General features: G+C 28.7%; 2 protein-coding genes across 3 annotated transcripts; both read right to left on the bottom strand.

Annotated features, from left to right (window-relative positions):
* Window positions 1-752: 752 nt before the first annotated feature.
* On the bottom strand, window positions 753-11,461 carry LOC145742262 (uncharacterized). The gene is made up of 41 exons (XM_082560044.1): window positions 11,449-11,461; window positions 11,031-11,081; window positions 10,622-10,801; window positions 10,235-10,375; window positions 10,008-10,127; window positions 9,760-9,873; window positions 9,462-9,575; window positions 9,234-9,347; window positions 8,902-9,159; window positions 8,721-8,831; window positions 8,328-8,447; window positions 8,021-8,183; window positions 7,799-7,926; window positions 7,502-7,716; window positions 7,330-7,435; window positions 7,089-7,240; window positions 6,874-7,030; window positions 6,674-6,808; window positions 6,447-6,611; window positions 6,249-6,378; window positions 6,072-6,159; window positions 5,830-6,009; window positions 5,520-5,754; window positions 5,350-5,452; window positions 5,147-5,275; window positions 4,824-4,985; window positions 4,349-4,452; window positions 4,064-4,221; window positions 3,808-3,907; window positions 3,658-3,734; window positions 3,434-3,568; window positions 3,205-3,339; window positions 2,958-3,097; window positions 2,739-2,874; window positions 2,443-2,546; window positions 2,133-2,272; window positions 1,919-1,995; window positions 1,674-1,790; window positions 1,460-1,600; window positions 1,102-1,271; window positions 753-963 (listed from the first exon to the last, which is right to left on the bottom strand). The coding sequence occupies exons 1-41, from the start codon at window positions 11,459-11,461 to the stop codon at window positions 753-755; spliced, it is 5,529 nt and encodes a 1,842-aa protein (XP_082416170.1).
* Window positions 11,462-11,710: 249 nt separating this feature from the next.
* LOC145742170 (receptor-type tyrosine-protein phosphatase F-like) lies at window positions 11,711-18,519 on the bottom strand. Of its 2 annotated transcripts, XM_082559946.1 has the most exons (26): window positions 18,381-18,519; window positions 18,182-18,297; window positions 17,955-18,119; window positions 17,757-17,886; window positions 17,578-17,665; window positions 17,333-17,512; window positions 17,023-17,257; window positions 16,853-16,955; window positions 16,637-16,765; window positions 16,207-16,475; window positions 16,051-16,126; window positions 15,857-15,960; window positions 15,572-15,729; window positions 15,320-15,419; window positions 15,171-15,247; window positions 14,948-15,082; window positions 14,719-14,853; window positions 14,472-14,611; window positions 14,253-14,388; window positions 13,958-14,061; window positions 13,671-13,810; window positions 13,451-13,527; window positions 13,206-13,322; window positions 12,992-13,132; window positions 12,634-12,803; window positions 11,711-12,495 (listed from the first exon to the last, which is right to left on the bottom strand). In XM_082559946.1, the coding sequence occupies exons 2-26, from the start codon at window positions 18,249-18,251 to the stop codon at window positions 12,285-12,287; spliced, it is 3,390 nt and encodes a 1,129-aa protein (XP_082416072.1). In that variant the 5' UTR covers window positions 18,252-18,297; window positions 18,381-18,519; the 3' UTR covers window positions 11,711-12,284. The 2 variants fall into 2 exon arrangements, with proteins under 2 accessions (XP_082416072.1, XP_082416073.1); XM_082559947.1 differs by lacking the exon at window positions 18,381-18,519 and having other exon boundaries at window positions 18,182-18,302.
* Between the last annotated feature and the right edge of the window lie 193 nt (window positions 18,520-18,712).

Below are 18,712 nucleotides of genomic sequence, written 5' to 3'. Positions count from 1 at the left end.
AAAACATAATTTAAAAATTTTATTTTGATCTAAGTTTACTTTTTTTAAGTGTTATACCGATTACTATAGAATTGATATTATAAGTAATGATATTTTTTACAACATTTACAACTTTTTTATTACGCCTAATAAATAATATTTACAGTTTAAAAATGAAAACTTTAAATCAAATATCGGATTGTAAGAATCATTCAACTGTTAATTATTCAATTTGATTTTTGATTTTAAATTCGCATGCAGGTTTATGCAAATTTATGAGATATTAAATTAAAGAATTTACATTTAAAAAAAATAGTTGGTGTAAACATGAAACGTATTTAAACATTACTACTATTAGTTTATCAAGAATTCAATGTCTGCAGTATATATACAGTTCTAAAGAAAAGTAGTCTCATGGTCATGTTATGTTTGTTTTGTGACGAAAGGGCACGTAACTAAAACATCAGACTTTTTGGCAGGCAGAAAAGGAAATTAGCAATACCACGCTTACAATTTTTAACTGTGATTTTCGTAATATAATAAAAAAAGCTTCTGTTGTAAGGATAATTAAAATGCAAAACTGTTTTTTATAGCAATTTAAACGTTACTAATAGATTTAGCTACATTTTTTTGCAACCCCAACTTATATTCAGATTTTACTAACAAGAATTTTAACGCACTAATGCTATGGTTGTCGTAAACTGGGATATATGGTTTAAAAATTAGGTGTTGATTTATTTGAAACTAATGTTTAGCGAAAAATGTTTGGTGATTTATCTTAAGGCTTCGTAGAGATTAGATGTCTGAATATATTCAGTAATCACGTTGAAGCAAAACTCGTAATTCGTTTCACTGCCAACCATGTTTTCCCTCGCGTCTCTCAGGTCCTTGATTGTTCGAAATACATCGACCTTGTTCTCGTTTTCAAGCCGGTGTAATAGATTCGAAATCCCGCACATCGTGCCGCATTTATCCGACCCGTCGCTGAAAGTTTATCGTTTATTTAATTTGGATGGGAATATATTTATTTAAAAAAAATGAAAAAACTTACCAAAAATAATTTAATCTTTTTGAGTAAAAATTTTTATTATACGCCACATGTAAACTAATTATTAAATAAACCTGCAATGAAATAGAGCGATAAATTTCTTTCCTCCCACATCCGTTGCGTTAGCCTCGTTTTCTTCGACAAGTGACGAAATTTCGATCACAGTTAAAATGTTTGGCATTTTTGTATTGTTTGGGTTCAAGGACCAGTTTGGAAGGATTATTTGCTTGATTGTGTGTGTCTCCTGAAAATAAATTTTGAGATTTTAAATATTAAACATGTCCTAAACAATTTGTATTATTAAACATGGCTAACAGTAGCCATTTCAAAATGAATTATAGGTTAAGTATGTAAAAGTTTTGTATAATGTTTGTGTTTTTAGAGTTTGTATTGGTTGTGATATTATTTGAAAAAATAAATATTTATTTTTACCGTGGTTGATTTCAAATACACTCCCAATGTCCTAACAGTGTAATGAGGTTTTCTGACAGTTTTTAACGTGTGCACAGACACGTCGTTAAACAAAACTGTTTTTAGGTCGTCTGCCCAATATCTCGGACACGAAGATTCGTGCTAAATATAAATAACAATGACATTTTTGTAATTTGATGTTTAATCGTGTTAAATAAAACTTAATTTTATTTACCTCGGCCAGCATCACCACAAGATTAATTCCGTTGTCTAAAACACACTTCCAAAATAAATCGATATTGTTCGGAAGGGGATCTTCGGCAACAATATAGTAGTATCCATTCATGTAAGCCTTTAAATGTAATCAAAGAGTCATATTTAAAAAAATAAATTTGTGGTAATGTTGTTTTAGTTATAAAACTATTTAAATATTAATTTTTATCCAAAAAAAATTGTGTTTAGATTTTAAAAGTGTTTTACCCGTATATTAGATGCGTTAATGTAAACAGGTACACCATTATTTTCACATAAATTAACTGTTATATTGTTGTGGTCGTCTACAAAAAAGTGAATTTTAAAATTAAAATTTTATGTAAAAATTATATTTTGATTATTCTTAAAAAAATGTTTTTTATTTAAAATTTGTTAATTTTGTTTAAATTATCCCCAACGAGCGGTAGATTTATTTTTTTACATGCTTTTGTAGTGGATTGTTTATAAAGTTCTTGGTTTTGTTTTAAGTCTGCCCTTGTAGTTTTTCTTAGTGCTGGTGGTATCAGAGAGAGATTGTGGAATTGCATTTGTGTTACTGTCATTTTTTTGGTCTCGTCGTAGCTAAAAATTAAAATTTGCTATTTAATTTTGTCTTAAGATAACTGTGATATTAAGCCTTTTGATAAGTGGTATTAAGTTCTAAGATAAATTGAATTAAAATAAAATAAATTACATTAAGTTAAAGAGACCAGTTTTTTCGTACTTCAATAAATAACAATAATTATATTTACATGTTAACTTCCTTAGCATACGTTAAGAACTCTGTAACATTTATATCAGTTTCTTCAAAATTTTCAAATTCCGTTATCATCTTGTGCAGGAAGATATATTGATCCTATTAAAACAAAAATTTTATAACAGAAACAAAACTTGAAATTATTTTTTTATGTGCTTCTTACTCATTTAAAAAACTGAATTAATTTTTCAGGTAAAAACAACGTACTAGTAAATTTTAGCATTTAGAAATTACACAAAGCATAAAATTATTTCGAACTTTTAAAAAAATGTTATTGTTGGCGTAACTTACAATGGTTTCTATCATCTCACTTCGGCAAAGCCTCATGTCATGAACACATTTAAGAAAATTCACAGTTCCATGTTGTTGAAGTTGATCTTTGAGAATGTCAAACCCAATAAACGTCCCTGTTTGACCGCATCCAGCACTATAGGTAAATTAACAAAGGCTTAATTAAAGCTTGTCAGCAAAAATATAAAAAACTTAATATTTTTTAATAGATATCTAAACCTGCAATGAACTAAAATTGGACAATCGTTTTGCTCATGTTTATCAGTCACATCTTTATGTAGATGAAATAAAGATGTTGTTGAATCTGGTGTTCCGTGGTCTGGCCAGGTTAGAAATTGAAAGTGTTTGATTTTTAATTCCTTAATAAAATTATGTTAGAAATTTAGTACCGATAAATAATATCATATAAATTGACCTACATGTTAACAAAAAAATATATGCCAAACTAATGTTATCAAATTACAACCTTGGCTCCATTTATTTTCGCTACAAAAACTCTTTTTGTATAATCTCCTGTATTGATTTCTTCCAGTGTTTTGACTATATTAAAACCGTAGGATACTTCTTTACCCAATTCAGGCCAGTACTGAGCACATTTTTCCTAATAAAAAACATTTAAACGTATTAACGTAACCAAAACATTAATTCTAAGTAAAATTTTTTGCACAATTTAGGGCTTTTAAAATAAACATTACTTTATTGTTTTCTTGTAGAAGAGTTAACATAACAATCGTTGTGCAATTTTTTTCAACTATCATCCTCCAAAAATCATTAACTGTCGAGTTTTTTGGTTCCTGTGCTGCTATAAACTTTTTCGGATAAAAAAATCCCTAAAAATTATATAAGTTATTATTTCACAAGAAATAAATAAATTTGTGAAAAAATCAAATATTTGTGAAAGTCTTGTTTTTTTACTTACGTTGATATATGATGCATTAATGTAATCAGAATACGGATCGTTGTGCAGTTTACTAAGAACTACTCTTTCGTTATCGCCTGTACGAATGTTAAATGTTTTAGAAAACATAGCACAAATTTAACTTTATTTTAAAAAACAAAAAAATCGTACTTGGTTTTATGTGTTTGTAACGATTTTTAAAAATGTTGGTATTGGTGTCTGCAAAAGTCGTTGAAATTGCCAAGTTTTCCAAATATTTCGGGATTAGCGTCTAGAAAAGTTAAATCGTAACTGTGTTAGATATTATAAAGGTTAAAATCATTGTTTATATTATTAATTTTGGTATTATATATATATTTATAAATAAATTTGCAAACTTTTTTTTTTTTTTAAAACTTTGTAATCAAATTTAGAATAAAAGTTTTACTTCAAAATCCTGAATAAATTCAAGGTCGTCATTTTGCCTTTTTCTATTATAAACATTAATAAGATTTTTGTTAGCTATGGCATATCGATCAAAACTTGAATTTGTTTTAATATTTGCGTAAATTCCACGTGCTTCGACGTCATCATAAACTTGAATATCTTACAAAAAAATTTAACTGTGTTAAAAAAATTGAATACCAATTTATATTTCGTCAAATATCCAACGACACTTCTTAATAATAAATTAAATATGTATTAATTTTGCCATTAATAAAATTAGATTTACTGTTTCTGGCCTTTAAATTTCCCATTTCTAACGACGGATTGTTAACCACAGGTAGCGAAAGAGAGCTACTTTCGTTTCGGTTTTTGTATTCTAAAATAGCTTTTCTAAAACAAAGTGAAAAAGGTGTTAATTTATTTTCAATCAGTTATAAAAACTATTGGATCATTTATATTAAATAAACAGAAATACGTAATATACCTTTATGTATACCAGTAGTGAAATCAAAACTATTAATGCAAGAGGCAAAGCTATAATTCCTAATATTGCTTTTGAACCTGGATAAAAATTGGGTTTAATTCCTATTTTTAACGACCAAAATACAATAATTAAAAGGATTTCGTTATGTATTTAAACTGCATATAATATACCTGAATTAAAAGTAACAATAAAAGGTTGTGACAAAGAACTCGACGAATATAATACTCTATTATTAGTTGTAGGTGTGGCAGTAATGACGTAGTACTGATATGTTAACCCTTGGGTTAAAGGTCGATTTTCGCCGTTTATAATTGAATCACTTTGTCGACGTCGACGTTTTTTTGAGTCTGAATTTAAACAACTTTGAACAACCTCGTTCATGACATTACAACACGACGAACGACCATCGCCCAAATAAATGTCTCTTTCTAATAGAATTCTGGAAGTATACTTTAATAACTTTTTGTGCCCAACAACATGTTATGACGAGTGCATCGGTTAAGGAAATGAAAAGTGAAAAACATATCTCACAATGAGCAATGTTATAATAACCAAGTCACGATACCAGTTACTAATTATAAAATAATTAAATTTGCTTACCCTGAAAGCGCTATTGAAATATAGAGTTCGGTATTATTACGGTTACTTCCTTGTTCTATTAAATTTGGATCTTTTACAACCACCATACTGCTTCCATTTACCACTTGTTGAACAATCACGAAATAGCAACTGTGCAATAATTTGAAGAACTTTATGGTTTGTTGCTGTTAAATTTCCATTTAAAAAATATACCGGTCTTATACCTTATTATTCCATTTCTTTCGTCAACAGAAGTTAATTTTACTATGGCCTGGTTGTTTTCGGTTATTACAGGGGGTGTACTTGATAGCGTGATTGTATCTGGAACTTAAATAAAATACGCATATTAGTTAAAACTTTTTATAATCATTCTCGATTTACAATATTGACCTACTAGAAGATTCAGTAACACAAATGTCAGACACAATATTTGTAAACGAGTTTGGGATAATTGATTGGCAAGGACTGCTTGCAAATGTTCCAACTTGAACTTGGTAGTTAGTATTCGGTTTTGTTAGTCGAAAAGTAAAGCTAAAAGTTTCGGTAGAAATGTTGGTTGTTGTAGATAACGGATTAGCAACTTGTTGGTCGCCATTTCGACTTGAGGCAATTTGTTCAATAGATCTAACCTAAACAATATATTTAAGCTTTTATGATTCTTTTTATGTTTTTAAACAAATATTCTAGTGATTTAATATGCATACCATATACCCCCCTATATCTTCTGCATTACTAGGTGCAGCCCAAGTTACTGAACACGAGTTTGTTGTCCTTTGATAATCAACATTAATATTAGTAGGTGGGCTTAATGGCCCCCGTGTTGTGGTATACGAAGTACTTGTACTCGACGATGAGTTTTGGCAACCCCCAAATTGTGGTAAAACCTAGCAATATGAAAAGTATATAAACATAATGTCAATTATTTCCTATGCTACTAAGAACAAACCTGTATTGAATAAGTTGTTCTAGGTGTTAGTCCCGTTGCTAAAAATTGTGTTCTACCTGGGTCCAATGTTTGTGTAAAAGTTGGTGCTCTTAAATGTTTATCAATATAATTAAGCTATTGTCAAAAAAATTTATTTATGTTATCATACGTTAAAAAATATTTTTTTTATACTATTACCTAGAATCATAAAAAACTAATGTATGCGGAAAAGATAAAGCCCCTGGAAGGATGGACCAAGAAATATTCATAGTAGTTCCATCACAAACATTACTCTCGACATTTATCGAAGGTTGGACAACGCTGTTAGCTTAAAAATGCAATTGTAACAATTTTGATTTGCTGATTTATTTAAAAACACAAGGATAGATTGTTTACCTTCACATATTGTGTATGTTCTGTTATCCGAACTTGACACTAACATATTGTTGGATCTTCGAATTCGAAAGCAGCCATCAGAATGTGGTAAAATATTAGACTCCGCATTTGTGAAAAAATTAGTTGATTGAGATGATATCCAATAGAAAAAGTTGTTGTTTTGTACTAAAAATTTCATAGTACAATATTGTTAAGTGATATTGTTATTTAAACAATAAAATATTTACCTATTCGTGAAGCAACGGAATTTAACACACTCTGACTCGAAACAACAAGTAAAGTTTCTTTGCTTCTCGTACAAGCTCCATGTGCACCGTTACAATTTCGTATTTTGCTATTATCGTATCTTAAAGCTTGGCGTTCTGTTTACAGAACAAAATTTTATATAATTTTTTTTTATCTTTAAAAAACAATATATAATTAATACCTATGTTGATGGAAAACGGTTGACTTTTTATTGGAGATGTTGTTAAAGAGCTTGTAGCAAAACATAAAAATCTCCACAGGGCAACTACTTTACAAGATGTTCCATAAACAGTCAATGTACTTTCCATTTGAAAAGAAGAAGTTCTTGATTGCGATATCTAGTAAATTTTCATGCTTTTAATTAAGAAAAACAAGAGAGTTACTAAGTTTGTTTACCTTAAATTGACTGTTATTGGGTATAACTTTTTCGTCGGAATAGCTCCATTCAATATTAGGTAAAGGAATTCCTTCAAATATGCATGTAAACTTAACTGTGTTGTTTTTTGGTAGTTCTAAATAGCTTGTTTGTGTGGATATTTCTGGAATACCTAGGTTTTTATATTATTAAATTCAATGTTATAAATAAAGATATCAATTTCGTAAACAAATCAACAAAATATTGATTTTATTATTTTACCTATGACATTAACTGTAAGTGTAGCATTTGCTTGATAACTTGTGCTTGGTGATCCAATGTTGTGAGACGCTACACAAACATATTCTCCCGAATTGTCGAAATTTGCCTGGAATTAACAAGAACAATTAAATGCTACTTTAATAAAAACTTTATTCATTTGACTTTAGCTTACATTTACAAACCAAATAACACTGTTAGGAGTGGGATTCGCAGGTACTCGTTGTTGGTACACCGATGATAGAGTGGTTGTGACTTCTTGATTGTTTCTTAACCATGTAACAGATGGGATCGGTGTACCTTGTGCAGTACAAGTTACAGTGGTCGCAACATCCCTCTCACTTCTTTGCAATTCAAGTTGAGATTCCGTAATCGCTATGGTTGCACGAACTTAAAGCAACAAGTATCATTTTGCAAGAAATATTATTTAAAAAAATAGATTTTGTTTTATAAATTTTGCTAACAAACTGACCATGAACATCCAATGTAAATGATCTTGATATTGTTACAGGCATTTGTTGAGTTTCGATTTTTAATGTACACTGTAATCTATAACTACCACCGTTGGTAGCTTTGATGACGGTTATAGTGTGTGAAAATCTAAAATAGTTCATGGCAATTCGGTAACAAATATAAAAGTTAAAAATTTTTCATTAGTCATTATTCTTACCAAATAAAAAATTTAGAAAAGTACCTGTTTGTCGTCATAAATGAGGGCGTGGTTAGCAGTACCTCCTCAGCAAACAGCAATATACAGATAACAGAACCAGAAACACGAGGTTCAACAATAAAATTAAATGTTTCTGTTTCACCTTCAATTACGACTTGATTGCCAGGAACAGTTATTTCTATTTGTTCTAAACACAATATTTAAAAAACATAATATTTTAGTCCTTGTGTCTGTTTCTTTTTATAACATATTCATCTTAAAGGTATTAAAACTGATTTACTTTGGCAATAATAAACAAACATAGCTAAGAAATATATTTTAGACGACCTACCAATATCACAGATATACCCAAAAAAATTTGTCATACATCTACATTGAAAACCACATCCAAAATTAGTGCAACTTCCTCGGTTTTGACATGGGTTTGACAAGCAGGGATTAAAGTTTCCAACTTAAAATAAAAGCATGAAATATAATCTAAAGAGCAAGTACCTAAAACATTAACGATATATTGGGCTAGGTGATATGTAAATCCATTCAAAAAAGATTATTACTTCTCGCTAACTAAAATTATAACATATGTTTTTAAATTACCAAGGCCAAAATTGTTTTAAATTATTTGTGCATCGTCATATTAAATATCTTTGTTTGTGTTTAAATATAAAACATGTTATTTTTACTTGAAATATAGTTTCGTTTATTTTTAATTTTAATTTTTACTTACTGGGTTGCTCGCAAGCGTAGTTCAAATTTGTTGTGCATGAGACTCTTTGTAAAGTAGATAACTCCGGGTTTATGGAAACACAAGCAAGCTGATTATCCTCTCCTGATGGATCTGTGATAAAATATATAAAAAACATTTTTTTGTAATAAATTTGAAATAAGTAATTTAATTTTTATTTTACTTGGCGTTATTTCATCTCTGTCTCTCCATAACCAAATATTGTTGATTAAACTTCCACCAAGGTAATAATTTCGGGATTGCGAGTATATATTCGCAATACTACTCCTTGCAAAACTTTGTTGTTTGGTTGATTTAAAAATAGCCAATTGTGAATTTGAAAATCTAGTTCTGCATGCATTAAAAGCATTTCCTTGAGAACTAGCAGTAAGTCTTGAAAAATAATATCGGCAACTTTGATCTGCATTGTCAACCGTAACATCTAAACAAAATTTGTATTGAAGTAAATTTTGTGAAAATTTTTTTTCTAGTATTTTTACCAAATAATTATCTTACCTATAGAACAAGTTCTGCCAGTTAATCCATCGGGACATATACATCTAAAATTATTAACTAAATCTACGCATGTGCCTCCGTTGTTGCATGATTGTAATGTACAGTCATTTATATCTATTATTTATTAAAAGTGATTAACTTGGTTGTTTGCAGGCATTTTTTAGTACAGTTACATTAGTACAAAAAGCTTGCTTAATACTTTAAAAACTTAGGTGTATTTCAACTAACTTGTTAAACAATTTGATCCAGTATAGCCCAGTACACAAGTACAGGTATAAGAATTAATTCCGTCTACACATGTACCTCCATTTGAACAAGGCGAACTTGCACACTCATTAATATCTATAACAACGTTATTTATTTTTAGATATTGTTAAAACAATTGTTAATTTAATATATTTTTTTTTATTAGAATGCAATAAAACAACTAGGATATTATTACTTATTTAATACTTATTTTTTATTAAAAAAAATTCTACCGTTTTTATTTTGTTTAATGACAATTGAAATAACAATTTAAACTCACTTGTTATACACTGCCTTCCAGTAAACCCACCTACACAGGAGCACTCAAAACTATTAACTCGATCGATGCATGATCCACGATTTCTACATGGGTTAGATTGACATTCGTTTATATCTAAAAAAGTGAATTTTAGGAAAGTCAAATAGGCTGTATTTATGAAAAAAAATATTGTATATTCTACAAATAGGTTAAATTTTACTTTAATTATTTACACAACATGTTTCATTTGGTATATATGGTACGCATACCTATATCACAAGTATAGCCTTTATATCCTGCAGCACAATTACATGTAAAGCTACAACCTAAGCTAGTGCATTGTGCTCCGTTTTGACAAGGTCTTGACGAGCAAGGTGAAGATTGTCCGACTAAATTATTTTTTTAAGGTAAAATTTTTTAAATTTTACCATACATTTTTTGGATAACTTAGTTTAGTCACGTTTAGAATTTAATGACAATTAAATTAAAAACTCACCACTACGCTCACAAGCAAAAAATCTAGAAAAATCATTACATCCAAATGAAGCAAAATAAATATTAAATCCAGGAAAATGTCTGTTTCCCGGATTTATTACTGCACATCCTGTGGGATCTAACGTTCCTGCAACGCTAGGAACTTTATTACAAACAAAGAATATTTTTGTTGCTTTAAATTTTATGACGTCAAAAGAAAAAAATATTAAAACCGGCGTATCTTACGAATTTTAAATTTTAAATTACGAGTTTTGCTTTTAATTTATATATGTTTAATAATCAATTAGTTTAATATTCTAAGTCTTACTTTCATTTAAAACGTCGCCGTCTGCCCAAAGCCATTCTCCATTCATATATCTTGCCCCAACAAAATAATTGTTCAATGTACCTGGACGAGCAGTCAATATGTTGTCTCTTAAAAACTCTCGTTGTGCTTGTGTTTTAGGCATAGCTAAAACAGAAAATCCGCTTGGACAACTATCGAGTGGTCCGGGTGATCCGGGTAGTTGAGAATAAATTTGTTGTTCATCAGAAAAATAGTACTCGCAAGTATTCTCTTTGTTGCGTACTAAAAATATTAAATTAAAATATATTATGTTATGATTAAAACAAGTAAATTTGGTGTAGAAAAATTAAAATAAAATATTTGATAACTTGAAAATATTTTTTACAGATCTTGTGCTAAATAGAATTTAAGTTTAAAAATTTGTTTTAAATATAATTATCTGTTTATAGTAAATTAATTTTTTAATTTATAAATTATTACAAAATAAAAGATTAAGTAAAAAATTATTTACATATTCCATTTTGTGCTGTAACGTCTTTTGCTAGCAATGGAAATGCAAGAACTATATAAACAAAAATTTTAGAAAACTGTTTCATATTGCTATTATTTTATTCATTTCAATAAAAAACAAAATTCAATTTTAATCAAATTTAAATTAAATACAAAAAGAGACTAAACCAGTAAAATTTACAATATTTAATGGTAATATATAAACATACTACCTAAATTATACGACTGTAAAAAAAATAAATACACTAAGACATTATTATTTACAACAAATTTTATTAAGTACACAACCCACTTTGCCTAACTTGCTTAATTTTATTTTTAATGAAATATCGGTTGCGTTTTTGTTTGGATAATCAAGTTACACATAGGGAAAACTGAGTTGTCTGTTGTCACGTGTTTCGAATGTTACAATGACTCACTTATTCTACGCATTTCTTTACTTGACAGCTTTACATTTATAAGGCAGTGAAACTTAAGTAGCATTCTATAATTGAAAAATAATTAAAACATAATTTAAAAATTTTATTTTGATCTAAGTTTACTTTTTTTAAGTGTTACACCGATTACTATAGAATTGATATTATAAGTAATGATATTTTTTACAACATTTACAACTTTTTTATTACGCCTAATAAATAATATTTACAGTTTAAAAATGAAAACTTTAAATCAAATATCGGATTGTAAGAATCATTCAACTGTTAATTATTCAATTTGATTTTTGATTTTAAATTCGCATGCAGGTTTATGCAAATTTATGAGATATTAAATTAAAGAATTTACATTTAAAAAAAATAGTTGGTGTAAACATGAAACGTATTTAAACATTACTACTATTAGTTTATCAAGAATTCAATGTCTGCAGTATATATACAGTTCTAAAGAAAAGTAGTCTCATGGTCATGTTATGTTTGTTTTGTGACGAAAGGGCACGTAACTAAAACATCAGACTTTTTGGCAGGCAGAAAAGGAAATTAGCAATACCACGCTTACAATTTTTAACTGTGATTTTCGTAACATTATAAAAAAAGCTTCTGTTGTAAGGATAATTAAAATGCAAAACTGTTTTTTATAGCAATTTAAACGTTACTAATAGATTTAGCTACATTTTTTTGCAACCCCAACTTATATTCAGATTTTACTAACAAGAATTTTAACGCTCTAATGCTATGGTTGTCGTAAACTGGGATATATGGTTTAAAAATTAGGTGTTGATTTATTTGAAACTAATGTTTAGCGAAAAATGTTTGGTGATTTATCTTAAGGCTTCGTAGAGATTAGATGTCTGAATATATTCAGTAATCACGTTGAAGCAAAACTCGTAATTCGTTTCACTGCCAACCATGTTTTCCCTCGCGTCTCTCAGGTCCTTGATTGTTCGAAATACATCGACCTTGTTTTCGTTTTCGAGCCGGTGTAATAGATTCGAAATCCCGCACATCGTGCCGCATTTATCCGACCCGTCGCTGAAAGTTTATCGTTTATTTAATTTGGATGGGAATATATTTATTTAAAAAAAATGAAAAAACTTACCAAAAATAATTTAATCTTTTTGAGTAAAAATTTTTATTATACGCCACATGTAAACTAATTATTAAATAAACCTGCAATGAAATAGAGCGATAAATTTCTTTCCTCCCACTTCCGTTGCGTTAGCCTCGTTTTCTTCGACAAGTGACGAAATTTCGATCACAGTTAAAATGTTTGGCATTTTTGTATTGTTTGGGTTCAAGGACCAGTTTGGAAGGATTATTTGCTTGATTGTGTGTGTCTCCTGAAAATAAATTTTGAGATTTTAAATATTAAACATGTCCTAAACAATTTGTATTATTAAACATGGCTAACAGTAGCCATTTTAAAATGAATTATAGGTTAAGTATGTAAAAGTTTTGTATAATGTTTGTGTTTTTAGAGTTTGTATTGGTTGTGATATTATTTGATAAAATAAATATTTATTTTTACCGTTTTTGATTTCAAATACACTCCCAATGTCCTAACAGTGTAATGAGGTTTTCTGACAGTTTTTAACGTGTGCACAGACACGTCGTTAAACAAAACTGTTTTTAGGTCGTCTGCCCAATATCTCGGACACGAAGATTCGTGCTAAATATAAATAACAATGACATTTTTGTAATTTGATGTTTAATTGTGTTAAATAAAACTTAATTTCATTTACCTCGGCCAGCATCACCACAAGATTAATTCCGTTGTCTAAAACACACTTCCAAAATAAATCGATATTGTTCGGAAGGGGATCTTCGGCAACAATATAGTAGTATCCATTCATGTAAGCCTTTGAATGTAATCAAAGAGTCATGATTACAAAAATAAATTTGTAGTAATGTTGTTTTAGTTATAAAACTATTTAAATATTAGTTTTTATCCAAAAAAAATTGTGTTTAGCTTTTAAAAGTGTTTTACCCGTATATCAGATGCGTTAATGTAAACAGGTACACCATCATTTTCACATAAATTAACTGTTGTGTTGTTGTGGTCGTCTACAAAAAAATGAATTTTAAAATTAAAATTTTACGTAAAAATTATATTTTGATTATTCTTAAAAAAAAATTTTTTATTTAAAATTTGTTAATTTTTTTTAAATTATCCGCAAAGAGCGGTAGATTTATTTTTTTCAACTTACATGCTTTTGTAGTGGATTGTTTATAAAGTTCTTGGTTTTGTTTTAAGTCTGCCTGTGTAGTTTTTCTTAGTGCTGGCGGTATCAGAGAGAGATTGTGGAATTGCCTTTGTGTTTCTGTCATTTTTTTAGTCTCGTCGTAGCTAAAAATTAAAATTTAATTTTGATTTAAGATTACTGTTTTAGTGATATAAAGCATTTTGATAAATTATATTAGAATAAAATAATTTACATAAAGTTAAAGAAACCAGTTTTTTCGTGCTTTAATAAATAACGATAATTATATTTACATGTTAACTTCCTTAGCATACATTAAGAACTCTGTAACATTTATATCAGTTTCTTCAAAATTTTCAAATTCTGTTATCATCTTGTGCAGGAAGATATATTGATCCTATTAAAACAAAAATTTTATAACAGAAACAAAACTTTAAATTATTTTTTTATGTGCTTCTTACTCATTTAAAAAACTGAATTAATTTTTCAGGTAAAAACAACGTACTAGTAAATTTTAGCATTTAGAAATTGCACAAAGCATAAAATTATTTCAAATTTAAAAAAAATGTTATTGTTGTTGTAACTTACAACGCTTTGTATCATCTCATTTCGGCGAAGCCTCATGTCATGAACACATTTAAGAAAATTCACAGTTCCATGTTGTTGAAGTTGATCTTTGAGAATGTCAAACCCAATAAACGTTCCTGTTTGACCGCATCCAGCACTATAGGTAAAATAACAAAGGCTTAATTAAAGCTTGTCAGCAAGGATAAAAAAAACTTAATATTTTTTAATAGATATCTAAACCTGCAATGAACTAAAATTGGACAATCGTTTTGCTCATGTTTATCAGTAACATCTTTATGTAGATGAAATAAAGATGTTGTTGAATCTGGCGTTCCGTGGTCTGGCCAGGTAAGAAATTGAAAGTGTTTGATTTTTAATTCCTTAATAAAATTATGTTAGGAATTTAGTACCGATAAATAATATCATATAAATTGACCTACATGTTAACAAAAAAATATATGCCAAACTAATTTTATCAAATTACAACCTTGGCTCCATTTATTTTCGCTACAAAAACTCTTTTTGTATAATCTCCTGTATTGATTTCTTCCAGTGTTTTAACTATATTAAAACCGTAGAATACTTCTTTACCCAATTCAGGCCAGTACTGAGCACATTTTTCCTAATAAAAAACATTTAAACGTATTAACGAAACCAAAACATTAGTTGTAAGTAAAATTTTTTGCACAATTTAGGGCTTTTAAAATAAACATTACTTTATTGTTTTCTTGTAGAAGAGTTAACATAACAATCGTTGTGCAATTTTTTTCAACTATCATCCTCCAAAAATCATTAACTGTGGAGTTTTTTGGTCCCTGTGCTGCTATAAACTTTTTCGGATAAAAAAATCCCTAAAAATTATATAAGTTATTATTTCACAAGATTAAATAAATCTGTGAAAAAATCAAATTTTTGTAAAAGTCTTGTTTTTTTACTTACGTTGATGTACGATGCATTAATGTAATCAGAATATGGATCGTTGTGCAGTTTACTAAGAACTACTCTTTCGTTATCGCCTGTACGAATGTTTAATGTTTTAGAAAACATAGGGCAAATTCAACTTTATTTTAAAAAACAAAAAGTCGTACTTGGTTTTATGTGTTTGTAACGATTTTTAAAAATGTTGGTATTGGTGTCTGCATAAGTCGTTGAAATTGCCAAGTTTTCCAAATATTTCGGGATTAGCGTCTAGAAAAGTTAAATCGTAATTTTGTTAGATATTATAAAGGTTAACAATCATTGTTAATATTATTAATTTTGGTATTATATATATATTTATTAATAAATTTACAAACTTTTTTTTTAAAACTTTGTAATCAAATTTAGAATAAAAGTTTTACTTCAAAATCCTGAATAAATTCAAGGTCGTCATTTTGCCTTTTTCTATTATAAACATTAATAAGATTTTTGTTAGCTATGGCGTATCGATCAAAACTTGAATTTGTTTTAATATTTGCATAAATTCCATGTGCTTCGACGTCATCATAAATTTGAATATCTTACAAAAAAATTTAACTGTGTTAAAAAAATTGAATACCAATTTATATTTCGTCAAATATCCAACGACACTTCTTAATAATAAATTAAATATGTATTAATTTTGCCATTAATAAAATTAGATTTACTGTTTCTGGCCTTCAATTTTTCCATTTCTAACGACGGATCGTTAACCACGGGTAGCGAAAGAGAGCTACTTTCGTTTCGGTTTTTGTATTCTAAAATAGCTTTTCTAAAACAAAGTTAAAAAAAGCATTTTTTTAATCATTTATAAAAACGATTGGATTTATTTATAATAAATAAACAGAAATACACAATATACCTTTTGTATAGCAGTAGTGAAATCAAAAGTATTAACACAAGAGGCAGAGCTATAATTCCTAGTATTGCTTTTGAACCTGGATAAAAATTGGGTTTAATTCCTATTTTTAACGACCAAAAAGCATTTTATTATATATTTAAACTGCATATAATATACCTGAATTAAAAGTAACAATAAAAGGTTGTGACAAAGAACTCGACGAATATAATACCCCATTGTTAGTTGTAGGTGTGGCAGTAATGACGTAGTATTGATATGTTAACCCTTGGATTAAAGGTAAATTTTTGGCGTTTATAATTAAAACACTTTGTCGACGTCGACGTTTCTTTGAGTCTGAATTCATACAACTTTGAACAACCTCGCTCATGACATTACAACACGAGTTGCGACCATCGCCCAAATAAATGTCTCTTTCTGATAGAATTCTGGAAGTATACTTTAATAATTTTTTGTGCCCAACAACATGTTATGACGAGTGTATCGGTTATGGAAATGAAAAGTGAAAAGCATATCTCACAATGAGCAATGTTATAATAATCAAGTCACGATACCAGTTACTAATAATAAAATATTTAAATTTGCTTACCCTGAAAGCGCTATTGAAATATAGCGTTCGGTATTATTAGGGTTACTTCCTTGTTCTATTAAATTTGGATCTTTTTCTACAACCATATTGTTTCCATTTACCACTTGTTGAACAATCACGAAATAGCAACTGCGCAATAATTTAATAGACCTTATGGTTTGAAATTAAGGTGATGCTGTTAAAATTTTTATTTAAAAAAATATACCAGTATTATACCTTATTATTCCATTTCTTTCGTCAACAGGAGTTAATTTTACTATGGCCTGGTTGTTTTCGGTTATTACAGGGGGTGTACTTGATAGCGTGATTGTATCTGGAACTTAAATAAAATACGCATATTAGTTAAAACTTTTTATAATCATTCACGATTTACAATATTGACCTACTAGAAGATTCAGTAACACAAATGTCAGACACGATATTTGTAAAGGAGTTTGGGATAATTGATTGGCACGGACTGCTTGGAAATGTTCCAACTTGAATTTGGTAGTTTGTATTCGGTTTTGTTAGTCGAAAAGTAAAGCTAAAAGTTTCGGTGGAAATGTAAGTAGTTGTTGATAACGGATTAGCAACTTGTTGGTCGCCATTTCGACTTATAGCAATTTGTTCAATAGATCTAACCTGAACAATATATTTAAGCTTTTATGATTGTATGTATGTTTTTAAACAAATATTCTAGTGATTTAATATGTATACCATATATCCCCCTATATCTTCTGCATTACTAGGTGCAGCCCAAGTTACTGAACACGAGTTTGTTGTTCTTCGATAATCAACAATAATATTAGTAGGTGGGCTTAATGGCCCCCGTGTTGTGATATACGAAGTACTTGTACTCGACGATGAGTTTCGGCAACCCCCAAATTGTGGTAAAACCTTACAAAATATAAAAAAATATGTTAACATAATGTTAATTATTTCCTATGCTACTAAGAACAAACCTGTATTGAATAAGTTGTTCTAGGTGTTAATCCTGTTGCTAAAAATTGTGTTCTACCTGGGTCCAATGTTTGTGTAACAGTTGATGCGCTTAAATGTTTATCAATATAATTAAGCTATTGTCAAAAAAATTTATTTATGTTATCATACGTTAAAAAATATTTTTTTTTTATACTATTACCTAGAATCATAATAAACTAATGTATGTGGAAAAGTTAAAGCCCCGGGAAGGATGGACCAAGAAATATTCATAATAGTTCCATCACAAACATTACTCTCGACATTTATCGAAGGTTGGACAACGCTGTTACCTTAAAAATGCAATTGTAACAATTTTCATTTGCTGATTTATATAAAAACACAAGGATAGATTGTTTACCTTCACATATTGTGTATGCTCTGTTATCCGAACTTGACACTAACAGATTGTTGGATCTTCGAATTCGAAAGCATTCATCAGAATGTGGTAAAATATTAGACTCCGCATTTGTGAAAAAATCATTCGATTGAGATGATATCCAATAGAAAAAGTTGTTGTTTGGTACTAAAAATTTCATGGTACAATATTGTTAAGTGATATTGTTATTTAAACAATAAAAAATTTACCTATTCGTAACGCAACGGAATTTAACACACTCTGACTCGAAACAACAAGTAAAGTGTCTTCTCTTCTCATACAAGCTCCATGTGCACTGTTGCAATTTCGTATCGTACTATAAAAACTTAAAGTTTGGCGTTCTATTTATAAAATTACATTTTGTATTAGTTTATATTTACATTTATAAAAACACTAAAGAATTTATACCTATGTTAATGGAAAACGGTTGACTTTTTATTGGAGATGTTGTTAAAGAACTTGTAGCAAAACATAAAAATCTCTACAGGGCAACTACTTTACAAGATGTCCCATAAACAGTCAATGTACTTTCCATTTGAAATAAAGAAGTTCTTGATTGCAATATCTATTAAATTTTCATACTTTTAATTAAGAAAAACAAGAGAGTTAAGTTTTTTACCTCAAATTGACTGTTATTGGGTATAACTGTTTCGTCGGAATAACTCCATTCAATATTGGGTAAAGGAATTCCTTCAAATATGCATGTAAACTTAACTGTGTTGTTTTTTGGTAGTTCTAAA

Source organism: Corella eumyota, chromosome 2 (assembly GCF_963082875.1).
Source record: "Corella eumyota chromosome 2, kaCorEumy4.1, whole genome shotgun sequence".
In the NCBI taxonomy this organism is placed as follows: domain Eukaryota; kingdom Metazoa; phylum Chordata; class Ascidiacea; order Phlebobranchia; family Corellidae; genus Corella; species Corella eumyota.
This window is presented reverse-complemented; position numbering and strand designations above follow the sequence as displayed.

Excerpts from the sequence above, each read along its gene's own strand:
- LOC145742262 (XM_082560044.1), bottom strand. Across the intron at positions 9,348-9,461 it reads TGGATCAAATTGTTTAACAA|ATATAAATGACTGTACATTA; the intron begins GTTAGTTGAAAT and ends AATAAATAATAG. Across the intron at positions 7,241-7,329 it reads ACTTACAGTTAATGTCATAG|GTATTCCAGAAATATCCACA; the intron begins GTAAAATAATAA and ends ATAAAAACCTAG.
- LOC145742170 (XM_082559946.1), bottom strand. The coding sequence starts at position 18,251 with ATGAGAAGAGAAGACACTTTACTTGTTGTTTCGAGTCAGAGTGTGTTA. Across the intron at positions 16,956-17,022 it reads TTGTGTTACTGAATCTTCTA|TTCCAGATACAATCACGCTA; the intron begins GTAGGTCAATAT and ends ATTTTATTTAAG. Across the intron at positions 14,854-14,947 it reads TTCTACAAGAAAACAATAAA|GAAAAATGTGCTCAGTACTG; the intron begins GTAATGTTTATT and ends GTTTTTTATTAG.